We start from the raw sequence: 16203 nt of genomic DNA on the forward strand, positions 1-16203 counted from the left end.
CTTTCAAAATAAAAACAAAATAATCTTGGTCTCTCTACTACAACGTTGCTCATCATCAGGCAATACACAGAGCTAAAGGGATTTGGTACACAGTCAACTATTATTTGCTATACAACTTACATTATTTTGTAGATGATACCAACTGATAATCTATGAATGTGCTAATCATCAATGAAAAGACAGTAGCATGCAAACTCAAGACTCATTACTAGTTTAAGAGGTAACTTCGACACTAACACAAAAGCTACAAATGGACAAAGAGAAAATTCAGAGAGAAGTGATGTTAGGGAAACATTTCACTGACAAATTCGGTGCCATTATAAATTTGCACAAGACCATGAATGTATGTCCTTTTGATGTGAAAGTGGCTCAAGGCTGGATTTTTTTTAAAACTTGGGAGTGATGAATGTGAACAAGGTAAACTCAGTACTTGACCATGGTGTGAGGTTCACACAGGCTGTCTTCAGAGCCTAGGAGAAAAGAGTCCACCATCTACAAGCAGCCTGCTGACCTACATCCGTCACCATGTACAGCATTTGCTCAAGACTCTAGAGCCACACTGGCTCAAATCCTGGCTCCAGCCTTGGCGGGCTCTGCGATCTGGGGCAGAATACTTAGCTTCTCTATGTATCATTTTCTATCTGTAAAATGAACAGAACAGTAGTGCCTCATTCAGAGGGTTTTTGTAAGGATGAAACGAGTTACGCTCAGTAAGTGCTAGCTGGTTACTGAGAGGATCTGCTGACAAACGACTTGAGGACAAGTCACATAACGACGTGGTGTTTGTGATAATACACACCCGAGTTTCTTTTTCAGGACTTTAAGTTCCTGACGACAGCTGACACAGCATTTCTATAAGCTAGACAGAGCAAGACACATTGCTGACTGAGGGCTCACTGGGAGAGCTGTGTCTGTAAGTAGGCTTCCCAACCTGTAATCCACCCTCATCACATTCAAAACAGATTCTAACCTTAAAGTCATTCCTTCCTTACATGTAACGAGCAGATAAATCTTATTTTATCAAATATGTGTTTGATGTGGTATTTAACATAGATACAAAGCAAAATCAGTTAATCATTGAGAGCTAAGAATTTGATGATTAAATATCTCGTTATTTTAAATATTATTTAAAAAAATAAAACTATTATAACACTGCTTAATGAACTAGAATTTAGACAGAAGGAGGGAAAAAAAGGAAACACACATGCACGCACGCGCGCGCGCACACACACACACACACACACACACACACACCAAACAAAGCTGAACGGAATGTAACAGGATAGCATGATCCAAAATGCTCTACTGAAGAGAATGGAAATTCTTTACCAAATCAAGAATAATTTCTAAGTACATTACAGTTTGAATACACACAGAACCATAGTATAATTGGTTTCTAGTTAATTAATAATCACAGACACTTAATACTTCACTTTGTAAATAAGTGACTTTGTATATATTTGCATCTGAGACAGGTAATGGATCTTTGGAAGAAATGTGTAGTTCTGCATATAATTAGCATAAATGTAATAAAATATATTTCACTTAAAAAAATCAATGGTATCCAAGGAGCTTGAAATTTTGCACTTAGGGTACTTACAACATATGATTGGTTAATTTATGACAACTAAACCACAAAAATGCAAAGATCTAAATTTAAACATTTCTCAGTTCAATACTTGTATTTACAAAGTGGGCCGAGACAGTCAAGCTGCTTGAATTCAACAGCTTCTCTTCGCATTTTTTCCGGAGCAAATCAAGAGAACACTTCTTGCTGTGGTTGTATGATGGTGCGACTTCTGAAGGAAAAGACACAGATGCAATCCTCTCTCATCTAAAAGATGTGAACATAACAAATTTCTAGAGGTATGTAAACCACAGATGCTTTTAGACTGGCCATTTTGACTGTGGAGAAACAGAGTGACGGGTAAGGGTCTAATCTTGCCCCTCTGCAAATTAAGACCAAATCCATGTATTCCCAGGAGAACATGTGATCCCTTCAAAGAAACCACAAAATGTGTATTTTCGTTAATTATGCTTCTTTAAAGTGTTAAACCTTAAATACATGGGAAAAAGCAAAATATAAAGAATTCTATCTTTTCACCTAGGCCTACTTGGAAAGCAGCATGAGGTCGGTCCTGCTTCTCGGCAGGACCAGCCGGATTCTGTGAGAAGAATGTGCTCGGACTGACGCAGGGCACGGCAGCTAGGACCTGAGCTCCTGTGTGCAGGTGTGTCTGAGTCGCCAGCAGGAAGCTGACTGAGGGCTCTAAGTGACAGTGCAAGGGGTCCCGGAGCAGCTGCTCTACAAACATACTGATTCTGAAATAGCAGTAATCGGGAAAGAAGAAATGAGACCTGAGCCCAGATCTGGGAGGTGAGTAAAAATTGTACTTTCACAGCACATGTCACTGATGTGCACTTTTAAGTCAACCCTGACACTGGTAACCAAATCACTTAGTGTCAGATCAAACGTACCTGGTCAAATAATAAGGCTGAGTCACAACTCTGCACCAGAAACCGTGAAGAAAGCAGGAAATCATTAAAATAGATGGTATTACAACTGTCTCAGCATCGAAACACATATTTGATGTTTTATCCACACATGATCCCTAGCTCAAGGCTACCTGCCCTACTAGATTGCACTGAATTCTTTTATAAGACCTTCCTATCTCTAGTGAGCACCTTCTGAGTTAGAAGTTAAAGGCATGAGAAATTAACGTCTTTACTACAAAGGGAGCTACTAAATGCCAAATTCAGCCCAGCAAATGGTAACATTCTGCCCAAGAAATAGGTTTCTCAAGATGTGAGAATCACACATGGACTGAAGTAGCCCTTCCACGCATATTTCTCTAGCACAAGCAGATGATGAAGCCGTCTAGGAGAACATGCAGGATTGCTTTAAAAATCAAAAGAAAAAAGCCTTGATCTAACCAAGCGTTGAATGGTCAGACAGCACAAGGTTTCACTGTGCCCTGGGTCTCTTGGTCTTGACTCAGATAATTTTGAAAGCTCTGAGAACTACTTCTAAAAGAATTACTTGGATCCTATGAGTGAGTATTCATGACATACAAATCTGAAAGAGAACTGTAGAAAATTTACAAGCGTGTCTCCCAGGTTCAGCAAGATTGTCATTTTAAAATTGGTTGGTACACAGATACTTTTGCTGCTTTGTTGACTAATATTTAAGCAAACCATTTAAAATTGAGAGTGGCCTCATTTTTAATAATTATGTTTTTCCTTCTGCTTTCTCAAATGGACATCCTTAAAATATCACCAGGAAGATGCTTATCTACCGCCTAACTTTGTCACAGTTTCTCCCAGTGAATCACCACTTGGACAGGGCCTAGCAGTGGTTGGGATCAGAACCTCAATGTCCAGCATCATTCCAGTCTGGCAGAAGGAGCCTCAGTACAACGGAGGCCAGTCTTTGACTTATACAGGCTTCCTCTTCACAGATTATTTATAATTATATCCTACATATTGTTAGCGTTAGGCATTTAGTACATGATTGCTAGGTTTAATAAAAACAGTGTTTAAGATATGCATATCTTTTAATTTTATCAGTTTTTAAAAATCAGCATCGGGAGAAAAGGCAGCCAAGGTGGAATACAAATGTGACCCCAACAGGCTCTCTGGCTCAGTGACAGTGGAGCGGCGTGAGGACCACCTTCTCCTTCCCACCACAATGGCAGTAAAGACAAGTCCAACCTCCATGCTAACACAGAGTATCTCAGGAACATACCGTGGGGACTTACCAAAGAAAATCAGCTCTTCCCCACCTCTGAGCTACAGCTACTATTTTTAGAGATTATAGAAGGAAAAGAAGAGCTTTACTACCCATTTTTCAAACGACAGAACTTCCTGAGTAAAGAATATTTTAACTTCAGGGCTCCTGGGTGGCTCAGTCAGTTAAGTGTCTGCATTCGGCTCAGGTCATGATCCCAGGGTCCTGGGATCGAGCCCTGCATCGGGCTCCCTGCTCCGCGGGGAGCTTGCCTCTCCCTCTGCTTGTGCTCTCTCTCGCTCACTCTCTCTCAAATAAATAAATAAAATCTTTTTTAAAAAAGAATATTTTAACTTCAAATTAAAGATTTAAAAAGGAATAAGCACAAAATTCTTATGCCTTTCCTTCCCAAGACCGTGTATGTCTGCTCGACTTCTTGACAGTGAGTCAGAAAGTCAACAGACAACAAGATGAATAACTTACATCTTTCAATTTAAGAACTCAGTGTTCAGAGAATTATATGTACAAGGTATGTAAAGTATGAAGGAGGGCCTCAGCCTCAACTGCCAGCACGTGGGGCTGGCCCACAGAACACCTCTGTGCGAGTTAGAACAGGGGCCCTCCCCTGACGCTGGCTTCACTAGGGGAGACACGTGGTTGCGGGACTGCGAGCGCTGCTGGCTGCAGGGGCTGAGTACACTTCCTGGGTCGTGAGGGTCAGAACGGCCCCTACACAGTGGCCCGCATGCACGGGCCACAAGTCAGCTGTGTCCTTCTAGGGGACGCAGTGCGTGACCACGACAGCATGACAGCACTGGGAGCATGGGTTAATCTGGTCATGGGTTTGCGAGACACACACAATCTCATCACTCCATAGTTGCCCCTCAAACAAATCCAGTGTCTCGGGGAAACCTCTTTACACATCTCCTTGTGTTTGAAGATACAGGCTTAAAAGTAAAAAGACCCTGATGACAATTTTTGCTTGTGTGGTTAGTAAGAAACGTGTTTTTGCTACACTATATACAGACATTTCTTAAGCATATTTATTTGCTGGCCAAAACTCACTTTGAGTACATGGTTATATGCTTTATATAGATAATCTCACTTAATCCTTAAAACAATCAAGCGGAATACATATTAATATGCTCATATTACAGGTGAGGAATGAGGATCAGAGATTAAGAAATTTCCTCAAGGTCACACAACAAAATAAACACATGGGGTGGGATGAGGAACCCTCTCTGCTAACATGTAAGACCTAACCTCTTTCTGCTACACTACACTGCTTCTGCACTTTTTGTACTTGCTTATTTTATAAACTAGGCACAATTTTCGTACACCCAGTTGCACTTATAACATGCATACTTAGTGTAAGAAATGTTTGTAAGAACCAACCAGATTAACAGAACCTGTACACTGGTTGTTTGATTTACATCTAAAATTTCATCTTGAAAAAAGAAAAAAGGGATGATGCTATAAATACGTGCAGGAAGGACACGTCCATGGACAACGCAGAACACAGAGTCTAACGTAGTGGTGAATGTGGGACAGCTCATTAGCTGCTCATGGGAGTCAAACTCCCACCTGAAGAGGAAGAAAAGCTTATGGGGAGGCACAACCCTAAAAAGTAAGAAGCAAAATCTCTTGCATGAAAAATGTACACGTGGTGTACAAACCAAAATCCTGTGGATTAAGCTGCACTTACTACTGGTTGATTATATGTAGACCTCAGAAATTTCCATACTAAGTCTGTAAATTTCCAAGTGTTTGGGATTAGACATTTTCTATTACCTGAATTATTTTCAGTATAAAATAAGCTATCAATTATCAAACGTCTGGTGGAGACAGGTTTAGATCACCTCACATTAAAATTATTGGGACTTGGCACCCAAAGTTTCTTTACTGGCAACAAAGCTCTACTTTTCTGAGAGGAAGTGAACAGAGAAATTATTATGATAGAAACATTCTCGCTTAAGTTTTCAAGAGAAAAGTTCAATGCACAGATCAAATGATACGAGTGAAATTAAACATTCTTTCTTCCAAGTTTTCTATTTGTGGAAAGTGTGAATTTTCTTTCCTAAAACTTTGAAGGCACAGATTAAACTTAGAAACACAGTGTTACAACTGAACAACTTCTCTAACATTTAGACCAGCTGCCCCCAGAAAACATGCGGTCAGTTTGCTGCTCTGGGACCGGACAGCAAGCCTGTATGTGGTCACATCCGCCGTAGAGCCAGAAAGGGAAATACAATTCATAATTCTTGGGAAAAGTTCCCACAAAGAAACAATTTTAAAATTTTGTGTCATTTTTATGATGTTGGAGAATTCATGATAAACACTCTCAAAACACTTACATACTAAATCAATTCCCTTTAGAAACTAAAAAAAAAAAAAAAGTATCTATTATATTTGAAACCTATCATCTTTAAATGATGTTCCTTAGCAAATATTAAGACTTTTCTAATCAAGGTATTAGAAATATCAAAGGCCAATAAAGGTGGGAATATAAAAATATTACACACGAAACCAATGTTTACACATAAGAAACAAATGCCCAAGGTTCCAAGTAAAAAATTAAAATGTCCTCACTTAGAAGGTGAGTCAAAGTTAAGAACTAGGCAAAATATAAAGAAAATGGGCTTTGTCTTTCCTGATTTCTGCTGGAGCGCCACCAAATCGGTTATAAGTCACGGACAGTGAGGACACCGTCCAAGGAACCGTAGTTCCTTCAGAAGCCCTACTGACAGGTGGCCCTGGGCACAGACGACATCAGCCCGGGAAGAGAGTCTCCCGTTCACTCTGTCAGATGGCATCGACATTATCCTGCATGAAACAGTCTGCACTAACATTTACTGAAGAAAACAGGAAGACCATTAGTTATGTGTACAGTAAAGGGGACTTTGTTTTAGTTTTCAGATTCAAGGGAACCTAGACAGAGAAAGGAGGCTCTTTGTAGAAGTGAGTTTCCTCCTAAAGAGAGAGGAAATTATCCATCCTGCCAACGTAGGCCCTCCGTGTTAATAAGAAATACTGAAGTGAAATACTAGTAAACTTCTAAAAATGAATCACTATGGGTTGTAGTTAAATAATGTTCAAAGACTTCACGTCAGCATCTCCAAATTTATCAAATAAAATATACTTACAATCTCATCTCCTGGCAACCAGTATCCTTCCTGCTCAATACCAGCTTTTGAGCCTTTGCAGCCCACTGTTAGGGTTTCGACAATGAGACCATCTTTCACAGCCAGGCTCAGCTGACGCGTGGTCTCTTTTGGATGCATACCGTGGACTCGAGACATGTACCTGAGTACAGAGGAAAAACAAATTAAAAACCCCTTAGGACTCAGCAATAAATAAATCCACAGGGGTGATTTATTTCTCCTTTGTTACTACTCGTACTTACAGGGGCCCTACCAAAGAAACAAAGTCCTGGATATTTGTCTTTTAATTATCACGCTATTTTAAAGCTTAATTCTATTTGTATATTTAGAGGAGTATTTGTTCAAAACAGTCCTTAAGGAGCAAACTTGAAATCACTTAACAGACTTTAGTCTAACATCCCACGCAGCTCTGGCCTCTGCAGCGACTCCCACTCTCAGTCTGCAAATTCAGAATTCAGAATGTTACCATTTCCAGTCCCAAGACTTCCGAATATAAAATACCCGGACTCAAAACTTAGGAAATGACACTAAAGAACGTTTAAGAATTACATGACTGGCTGCTGGCCTATAAAGAAACAAGAACGCATGCTGGGGTCCATTGGACAAAATGTGATTTTCAATGAAATACACTTTGGATTGGGTCACTAAACAGAATCCCTGATTAGTCATTTTACTCATTTTTGACTCAATTTTAAGAGTCAATTTTGCATTTTACTCAATTGGCATTGAGTAAATGGCAATTTTGGCATTTTACTCAATTTTAAGAAAATGTACTATTTTCAAACACACCCTGGACCACAGAGAAAGAATACTACTGGAGGGTCCCTTGTATTCACTGGTTCTGTGAACTCATGTTAACATGAGGACACATTTGCTTCATAGCTTAAGTACAATGTTACAGATATATTTGAATTTGTGCTATTTTCCCATTCCCTCCATTCAAACCGCAACACCTTCCACCAGGAGGCTCCTGGACATCCAGGCACAAGGCACGGGACAAGCTGAGCCAGGCCAGCCGCAGCCTCCCCAGAGAGGCACTGGGTGTACAAGACGTAGGGGCAACGCCTACAAGATTCATCTGTCCTTTCAGTATCAAAGCCTTCGCAACAAATCACTTCACAAATGCAAGTACTTGTCATGGAACCACCTTCCAAATTCAAAGGACACATTTCAACGAAGAAAAGTAGTGAACCCCAACTGAGGACTGATGAACGTGCAGTGTGTAGCAGACAACGGTTTTCTGTTCACAAGATCACGAACTTTTCAAAGATGCTGTTCCACCTGTCAATGCAGGTAGCTCGAGGGTTCAGGAGGACAGGAGGGGGTGACGGTGAGCATACCTCAGCCTTGACCAACTGACCTGCAAGCACAACCACCGGGGCCCCGGGAGAGACCCAGATGCTGATGGACAGCCCAAGGGGAGAAGGCGGGTCGCTGGTGCAGCTTGACTCTGATGTAGAAAGTCAGGGCTGGCAGAAATCACCAAGTCCAGCGTAGGGCGGGGGGGGGGGGGGGGGGGCGGGGACATGGGCCAAGGTGAACGTGTCCTAACGTCCTCACCATTTATGGGAGGGAACCAACAGAGAAGACCTCGAGAATGAAGTATTCCATCTAAATTTATAAAGGTAACCCTCAGAACAAAAATTCAAACATTCTAAATTATCTGAACTCATAAAAAAAAATATGCAGTGAAACATAAAAACACCAAAAGAAACAACAGAAACGGAAAGCATATTACATATGATGACAGGACCAAAACCAAGTTTGTCTGTTTAATAAGTACACATTGGCTAAACTCCACAGTACAAAAAAGACAGACTGAATCACAACACCAAAAACACACAGTCTACATGACACACTTCTAAAGTGACTCAGAAAAACGAGGCAAGAACGGGCGCAGGCACATCAGAAATGCATTCCAAATGAAGCAGAGACCAGCACGGCAACCAACAGGATTTGGAATCTAGGATGAGAATTGTTTTTAAAAAAAGAAAAACAGGGGCGCCTGGGGGGCTCCGTCGTTAAGCGTCTGCCTTTGGCTCAGGTCATGGTCCCACGGTCCTGGGATCAAGCCCCGCATCGGGCTCCCTGCTCCGCGGGAAGCCTGCTTCTCCCTCCCCCTCTCCCCCTGCTTGTGTTCCCTCTCTTGCTATGTCTCTCTGTCAAATAAATAAAATCTTTAAAAAAAAAAAGAAAGAAAAAAAAAACAGGGCATAGGTTGTTATAAAGCAAAGACTGTAAGAAATAAAGGAAATATTGACAGGAATACAGAATTATGAGACTTCACCTCTATCCACAAAAACATCCAGCAGACAAACGAGATATTCACACAGAAGACCTAATTAACAAGGCAGATTTAGTTCAATTTATTCTGAAACCCAAAACATACCTTCAGCAGGTCTAAGGAAAATTCATTAAAGTTGAGCATAAAACTAAACACAAAAACAACCTTATTTTATTTAGGATTTTATTTATTTGTTTATCTGAGAGAGAGTGAGTGTGTGCGCGCGTGTGTGCGTGGGGGTGGGGGCGTAGAGGGAGAGGGAGAAACCCGCTCTGTGCTGAGCACAGAACCTGATGAGGGGCTCGATCCCACAACCTGAGATCATGACCCGAGCTGAAACCAAGAGTTCGATGCTTCACCGACTGAGCCCAGGGGCCCCCCAAACAACTTTATTTTAGATTCCAAAAAGGCAGACACGTGCTCCCTGCAGTGAAAGTAAACCATGTATTAATAACAGAACTGGAAAACTCTCATAAACCAGTGAATCAAAAAGGTTATCTAAAAACTGCAAAAAAAAAAAAAAAAAATCTAAGCACAGTAACTAAAAAGCTAAAGCAGAGCCAGTTAAAAAATAAAAACCGAAAACTAATATTAGTCCAAGAGCCCCTTAAGGGAAAAACAGAGACATCACTAGCTAATCGAATCAACAGTGAAGACACAAAGCACAAAAACATATAAACTAAGAAATGTCTACAAAGCCACAGCCAAATGTAACAAAGAAATTAAAATAATTATAAGCAACTATTTTGTTCATTTCTGTGTAAAAAGAGAAGATAAACACTATAATTTTCTAGGAAAATATAAATGGCCAAAACTTGACCATAGAAAAAAACAGAATACTTGAAATGAACAATTTCAAAAGAAATTAACAGAGGAAGTTGGCAAAGAGCTTTCTCAGAAAAACACCAGGAAGGGACATATTCACAAGGCAATTCCATCAAACTCTTAACGTCCAGATAACTCCAATGTGATTTAAACTTTTCTGGTACATAATAAAAAAGGGAAGCAAAGAATCTAGAATAATGGTAACAAACCCCTACAAAAATAGCACAGAAAAACCAGTGTTCCAGAGGAACACTATAAAAACCTTAACTTAAATATTTCAATTGACAAAATACTAAGTATTAATATAAGACATGTTAATATATTACACTCCAAAAGTCAAAGGAATACACCATAACCAAGTGTTTAATTCCAGGATTTCTCTGAAGATTTAGTATTATGAAGAAATCTATAAATACGATTCATCCCATTGATAGATCAAAAGTGAAAAATCATGAAGATTTCTATATGTATTAAAAAGTCATTTAGTGAAATTCAACAACCTGCCTCTAACAAAATGGAATGAGTAAATACTTCCTTAACCTGATCAGGAATATTCAAAGATGACTTTAACACTCTGCCAAAAGAAATAACCAGCACAGCTGGAATAAAGAAATGGTGTAAAAGTTGTTAAAGATTTTAAATGATCATTATTTGCAGATTACATATCTAGAAAACCCAAGAAAGTCAGCTGACATACTCTTTTAAATAACCAAATAATATAATCAATTATTTGTGTGGATACAAACTAATAACACTAAATTAATAGCATTCATATATACAAACCAAAAACACAGTTAGGAGATTTAAAATAAGACCCCAATTATTTACAAGAGCAATAAGAAAGATAGTGATACATAGTGATAAATAGAAAAAATGACAAGATCTGGATGAAAAAAATTCTGAAATGTGACAGAAGAGAAGATAGAGAGGGAGACATATGCCTGATATATGAATGGAAGGTAACAAAACCCGAATTGCCCCTAAGATAATTTAATTAAGTGCCACCACAAAGTGGGCAAATTAGTTCTAAAATTCTATATAGAATTAAAAAAGAACTTCCAAAGAAAATTCTTTCAGGGCAATATGAGATATTAAAACATTAGAGAGCCAAAGTAATTAAACTTGTGCATGAACAGCAGGCCAAGGAACAAACACAAAGTCCAGAAAGAGACCGAAATACGTATTTTGATTATGATCAAAGTGTCATTCAATTCAAATTAGCAGGGGAAAGGTAGATCAATCAACACATGCCATTAGGACAAGGGTCTCAACGACTTGAAAAAAGAATAAAGATGGAGCCCTGCCTTAGTCTGTGCCTGCCCATCAGTAAATTCTGAATCAGTCAGATTTAAAGATTAAAAAGAAAACCACAATCATTAGAAGAAAAACATGGGAGAGCAATCATGGTGTGAGAAAAACCTTCCTAATAGGAAACAAAAGCCGGAGTGATTTAAGAAAAGACTGAACAATTTACATAAAATCAGCAATTTCTATAAAGCAGAAAAACAGGATAACCAAAGTTAAAATCACAAATGCTAACCCGGCGAAAACAATGAATCATGGATCACTACATCAAAAACTAATAATGTATTATACGGTGACTAACATAATAAAATAAAATTAAACAAAAAACAAATGCTAACCTGGGAAATATATCTGTAATACATATAACCGAAAGGCCTCATTTAAGTTCTACATACTCCTAACGTGTTTTAAAAATCCTAACTACTGGGGCTCCTGGGTGGCTCAGATGGTTAAGTGTCTGCCTTCGACTCAGGTCATGATCCCAGGGTCCTGGGATCAAGTCCCACATCAGGCTCCCTGCGGAGCAGGGAGCCTGCTTCTCCCTCTCCCTCTGCCTCTCCCCTGCTCCTGCTCTCTCTCTCTGTGTCTCAAATGAATAAATAAAATCTTAAAAAAAAAAAAAGCCTAACTACTAAGAAAAAACACAAGAGAACCTTCTGTATCTGTCGTGTTCATGAAGACGCTGCATCGACAGACGAGGCTTGGTGGGCAGCGCCTCACTGGGGACACTAAAGGAACACCACCCCGTAGCACAAACATCTACTGAGCAGAAAGACGTTCACCTGGGAGCCAGCACATCTGGAAATTCATCCTACAGATAGACGTGTGTGAAATAACACGTATACAAGAAAATCCATGTTAGCATTGTTGCCAACAAGATTAGAAAGGATCTAAACATGAATCTTAGGGGACTGACTAAATTGTAATACAGCCATACAAAGAGTTATTATAGAATCATTAAAAAATGAAGCAGTGTTGTAGATGTTAGGATAATGTAAGCTCTAAGATATATTACGTTTAAAAAAATCGGTATAAGGGCTAACATCCGAAACATATAAAGAACATACAACTGAGTAACAAAGAGACAAACAATCCAATTATAAAATGAGGGGGGGGCAGGTGGCTCAGTCATTAAGCATCTGCCTTCAGCTCAGGTCATGATCCCGGGATCCTGGGATCGAGCCCCGCATCGGGCTCCCTGCTCCTGCTTCTCCCTCTCCCACTCCCCCTGCTTGTGTTCCCTCTCTTGCTGCGTCTGTCAAATAAATAAATAAAATCTTTTAAAAAATGGCGAGGGGTGTCTGGGGGGTGCAGTCGGTGAAGCGTCTGCCTTCGGCTCAGATCATGATCCCAGGGTCCTGGGACTGAGTCTGGCATCGGGTTCCCTGCTCATCGGTGAGTCTGCTTCTCCCTCTGCCTCTGTGATCTCTCTCCCTTTCACTCTCTCTCAAATAAAGTTTTAAAAGAAAATGGTGAAACATCTAAACCGACACTTCCAAAGACGACATAAAGATGGCCAGCAGGTATACAAACAGATGCTGAACACCACTAATCACCAGGGTAATGTAAGGCAAAACCACACCCCTCATGCACACCACATACACACCCATGCACATGCATGCGCGTGCACACACACCCCCGTGCACACCACACACACCCATGCACATGCACGCGTGCACACACCCATGCACATGCACGTGTGCGCACACCCCCATGCACGTGTGCACACACCACACCCATGCACACACCCATGCACATGCACGTGCGCACGCACACACGCACGTGTGCACATATCCACACCATGCACATGCACACACCCACCACACCCCCATGCACACCACACACACACGCACATGCACGTGTGCACACCCACCCATGCACACCACACACCCATGCACATGTGCACACACCTACTACACCCCCCATGCACAGGCGTACACATGCACGTGTGCGCGCACACACACCACACCCCCATGCACAGGCGCACACATGCACCACATGCACACACATGCACACCCAACACACATGCATGCATGCACGTGCACACACCCCAAGCCCACAGAGAACAGACTGGTGGTGGCCAGAGGTGGGAAGTTGGGGTGGGGGATGAAATGGGTCAAAGGTATCAACTCTCAGTCACAAAATAAAGGTCATGGTGGTAAAATGCATGTGCTTATAGTTAACAATACTGTATTGCATATTCAAAAGTTGCCAAGGGAGTAGATCTTAAAAGTCCTCATCACAAGAAAAAAAAAGTTTTTTCTAACTATGCAAGGTGATGAATGTGAACTAGATGTATTGTGGTCACAGTACAGTCGACCCTTGAACAACATGAGGTTAAGGGCGCGACCCCAGCACAGTCAAAAATCCATATATAACTTCTGACTTTCCAAAATATAACTACTAATAGCCCATTGCTGACCAGAAGCCTAACTGATAACATAAAGTCAATTCACTCATATTCTGCATATTCAATGGACTACATATTATCTTCTAACAATAAGCCAGAAAAAGGAAAGTGTTACTAAGAATCTTATGAGAAAATACATTTACAGTACTATCCCATCTTAAAAAAAAAACAAAAACTCGTTTATAAGTGGATCCTTGTAGTTCAAACCTATGTGGTTCAAGGGTCAGCTGTATATACAGATACTGAATCATGTTGAGCACCTGAAGCTAATCTGTTATTTGCATATTATACCTCAATTTAAAAAAAGAAAGGAAAAAAGCTGGTAAATAAAATCATGGTATGAAATGGTAGTTTCTCAAAAACATTCTAGGATCATGTCTGTACTTGCATAAGTTCTAGAGGTGGATGCAGGAGGGTTGAGAGAGAGAACAGGGCAGCTCATCGAACAGGGGCAGGGTGCAGACCTCTTTCCACCGTGCCCTCACCAGGCCTACGTCTGTCCCTCTATTTTTCAAAAGCAGCCTCCATCCACCACCCCTGCAGCGATGTCGTCAAGCCTTCGACACCAGTGTGCCGGTCATGGTCAGGCCCCCCTTTCTTCTCAAACTCGTCTTGGCTCTTCCTGCTCATTTATTCATCCATAATAATTTTAAAACCAGTTTGCCAAGATCCATGAAAAAGGTTGAAATTTTGATTGATATCATTACAATACTAAGTCTTTCCTCTGAACTTGGTACATCTGTTCATTTATATCTTCTATGTCTTTAACAAAGTTTTATAATTTTTCTCCCTAAAATTCTTGCATGCTTTTTGTGATTTTTTTCCCCTAGCTATTGCGTATTTTCTGTTTCTTTTGAAAAGGGGATTTTATTTTATATATTATTTTCTGGCTGGTGGTTCCTATAGCTACCAAGGAACCATGCTAACCTCTCACCTGGACCCGCAGCACAGCACTGCCAGGTGGTAATGTGGGTACTCTTGTCGCAGACTTTGCAAAGGATTCTTGTAAGAGTTCACCATTAAACCTGACACCTGCTGAAGGGGGTGTTTTATCAAATATAAATAAACACAATTACAATATGATGCTGCTAAGGAAATTCCTTTCCAGTCCCAGTCTGCTGTTTTAACAAGAATGGCATACATCGCGTTGTTCCTGGAAGGACTTGACCCCACTGACGTGTACCACCCAGGGGGCATGCAAACAGCTGTACAACATGCAGCAGAGACACAGAAGAGCTGTTTTCTCTTTACTGGCAGCGTGTGGGCTGAAACAGAAGTGGGGTCAGTGGAAGGCAGCTGCGCCATCCTTGGGGAGGGAGGGAGGGATTACACACAGAAGGCCACGGGGCAGACTCAGAAGGCCCCTTCCACAGGGACAGGATGACCAGCAGCACTCATGGGTGAAGGACCAGTTCTCCCTAGAACAAGAGAACCATCACAGCCTGGGGAGAGAACAGCTCCACAGAAGGGTTTGTGTCTTCTTTCTCTTTCTTTCTTTTTTATTTAAACTCAATTAGCCAACATATGGTACATCATCAGTTTCAGATGTAGCGTTCAACAATTCACCAGTTGCGTACAACACCCAGTGCTCATCACATCACGTGCCCTCCTTAATGCCCATCACCCAGATACCTCATCCACCCCCCTCCCTTCTGTAATCCTCAGTTTGTTTTCCCGAGTCAAGAGTCTCTCAGGGTTTGTCTCCCTCTCTGATTTCCTCCCAGTTTCCCAGCATCAGTGTCCACAGTAGCCAAACTGTGGAAGGAGCCGAGATGCCCTTCAACAGACGAATGGATAAAGAAGATGTGGTTCATATACACAAGGGATTATTACTCAGCCACCAGAAAGGATGAATACCTACCATTTGCATCGACATGGATGGAGCTGGAGGGGATTATGCTAAGGGTTTGTGCTTTCTGAATGAGAAGTTTGGGTTTAGGCAATTTAGAATAAGGGGTAAGTAAGTGATTACTATGCATTTAAAAGCTTTGGCTAGGGGTGCCTGGGTGGCTCAGTTGGTTTAAATAAATAAATCAATCTTTAAAGAGAGAGAGAGAGACAGAGAGCACGAATGCAGGAGGAGGGGGAGAGAAGCAGACTCTCTGCTGAGCACAGAGCTGGAAGTGGGGCTCAATCCCAGGCCCCTGAGGATTATGACCTGAGCCGAAGTCACCTCGGACACTTAACTGACTGAGCCAACCAGGTGCCCTGACAAATTATTTGAGACTGCTTTGCATAAAATTGGCATCCAAGAAATGCTTCTTGGATATATAAATGAGTAACAGAGAATTTCAACATCATCTTTTAAATTTTTTATTTTAAATTAATTCTAGACTTGCAGAAGAGTTGCAAAAACAGTCCAGTCCCCATATGTCCTTTACCCAGCTGTACCTAATGTTAACTTCTTAAAAAAGTCTAATTATCAAAAGTTCTTAATTTTCCCCTTAAAATTTATTTTTTTAATTGAGACACAATTCACATAGGACATAGT

The 16203-nt window shown here is 40.8% G+C and overlaps 1 protein-coding gene across 13 annotated transcripts in view; it reads right to left on the minus strand.

Moving 5' to 3' along the window:
- ZMYND11 (zinc finger MYND-type containing 11) overlaps positions 1–16203 on the minus strand; it is a 123653-nt gene that overhangs the window by 37517 nt on the left and 69933 nt on the right. For all 13 annotated transcript variants that reach the window (XM_028114628.2, XM_028114626.2, XM_028114627.2 and 10 more), the window contains exon 3: positions 6871–7030. In XM_028114628.2, coding sequence (XP_027970429.1) covers positions 6871–7030 — 160 coding nt within the window. The remainder of the gene's footprint in view (positions 1–6870; positions 7031–16203) is intronic.

The sequence above is a fragment of the Eumetopias jubatus genome, unplaced genomic scaffold, assembly GCF_037043125.1.
Source record: "Eumetopias jubatus isolate StellerSeaLion01/CBP00866 unplaced genomic scaffold, mEumJub1_p1.0 scaffold_8, whole genome shotgun sequence".
NCBI lineage: Eukaryota > Metazoa > Chordata > Mammalia > Carnivora > Otariidae > Eumetopias > Eumetopias jubatus.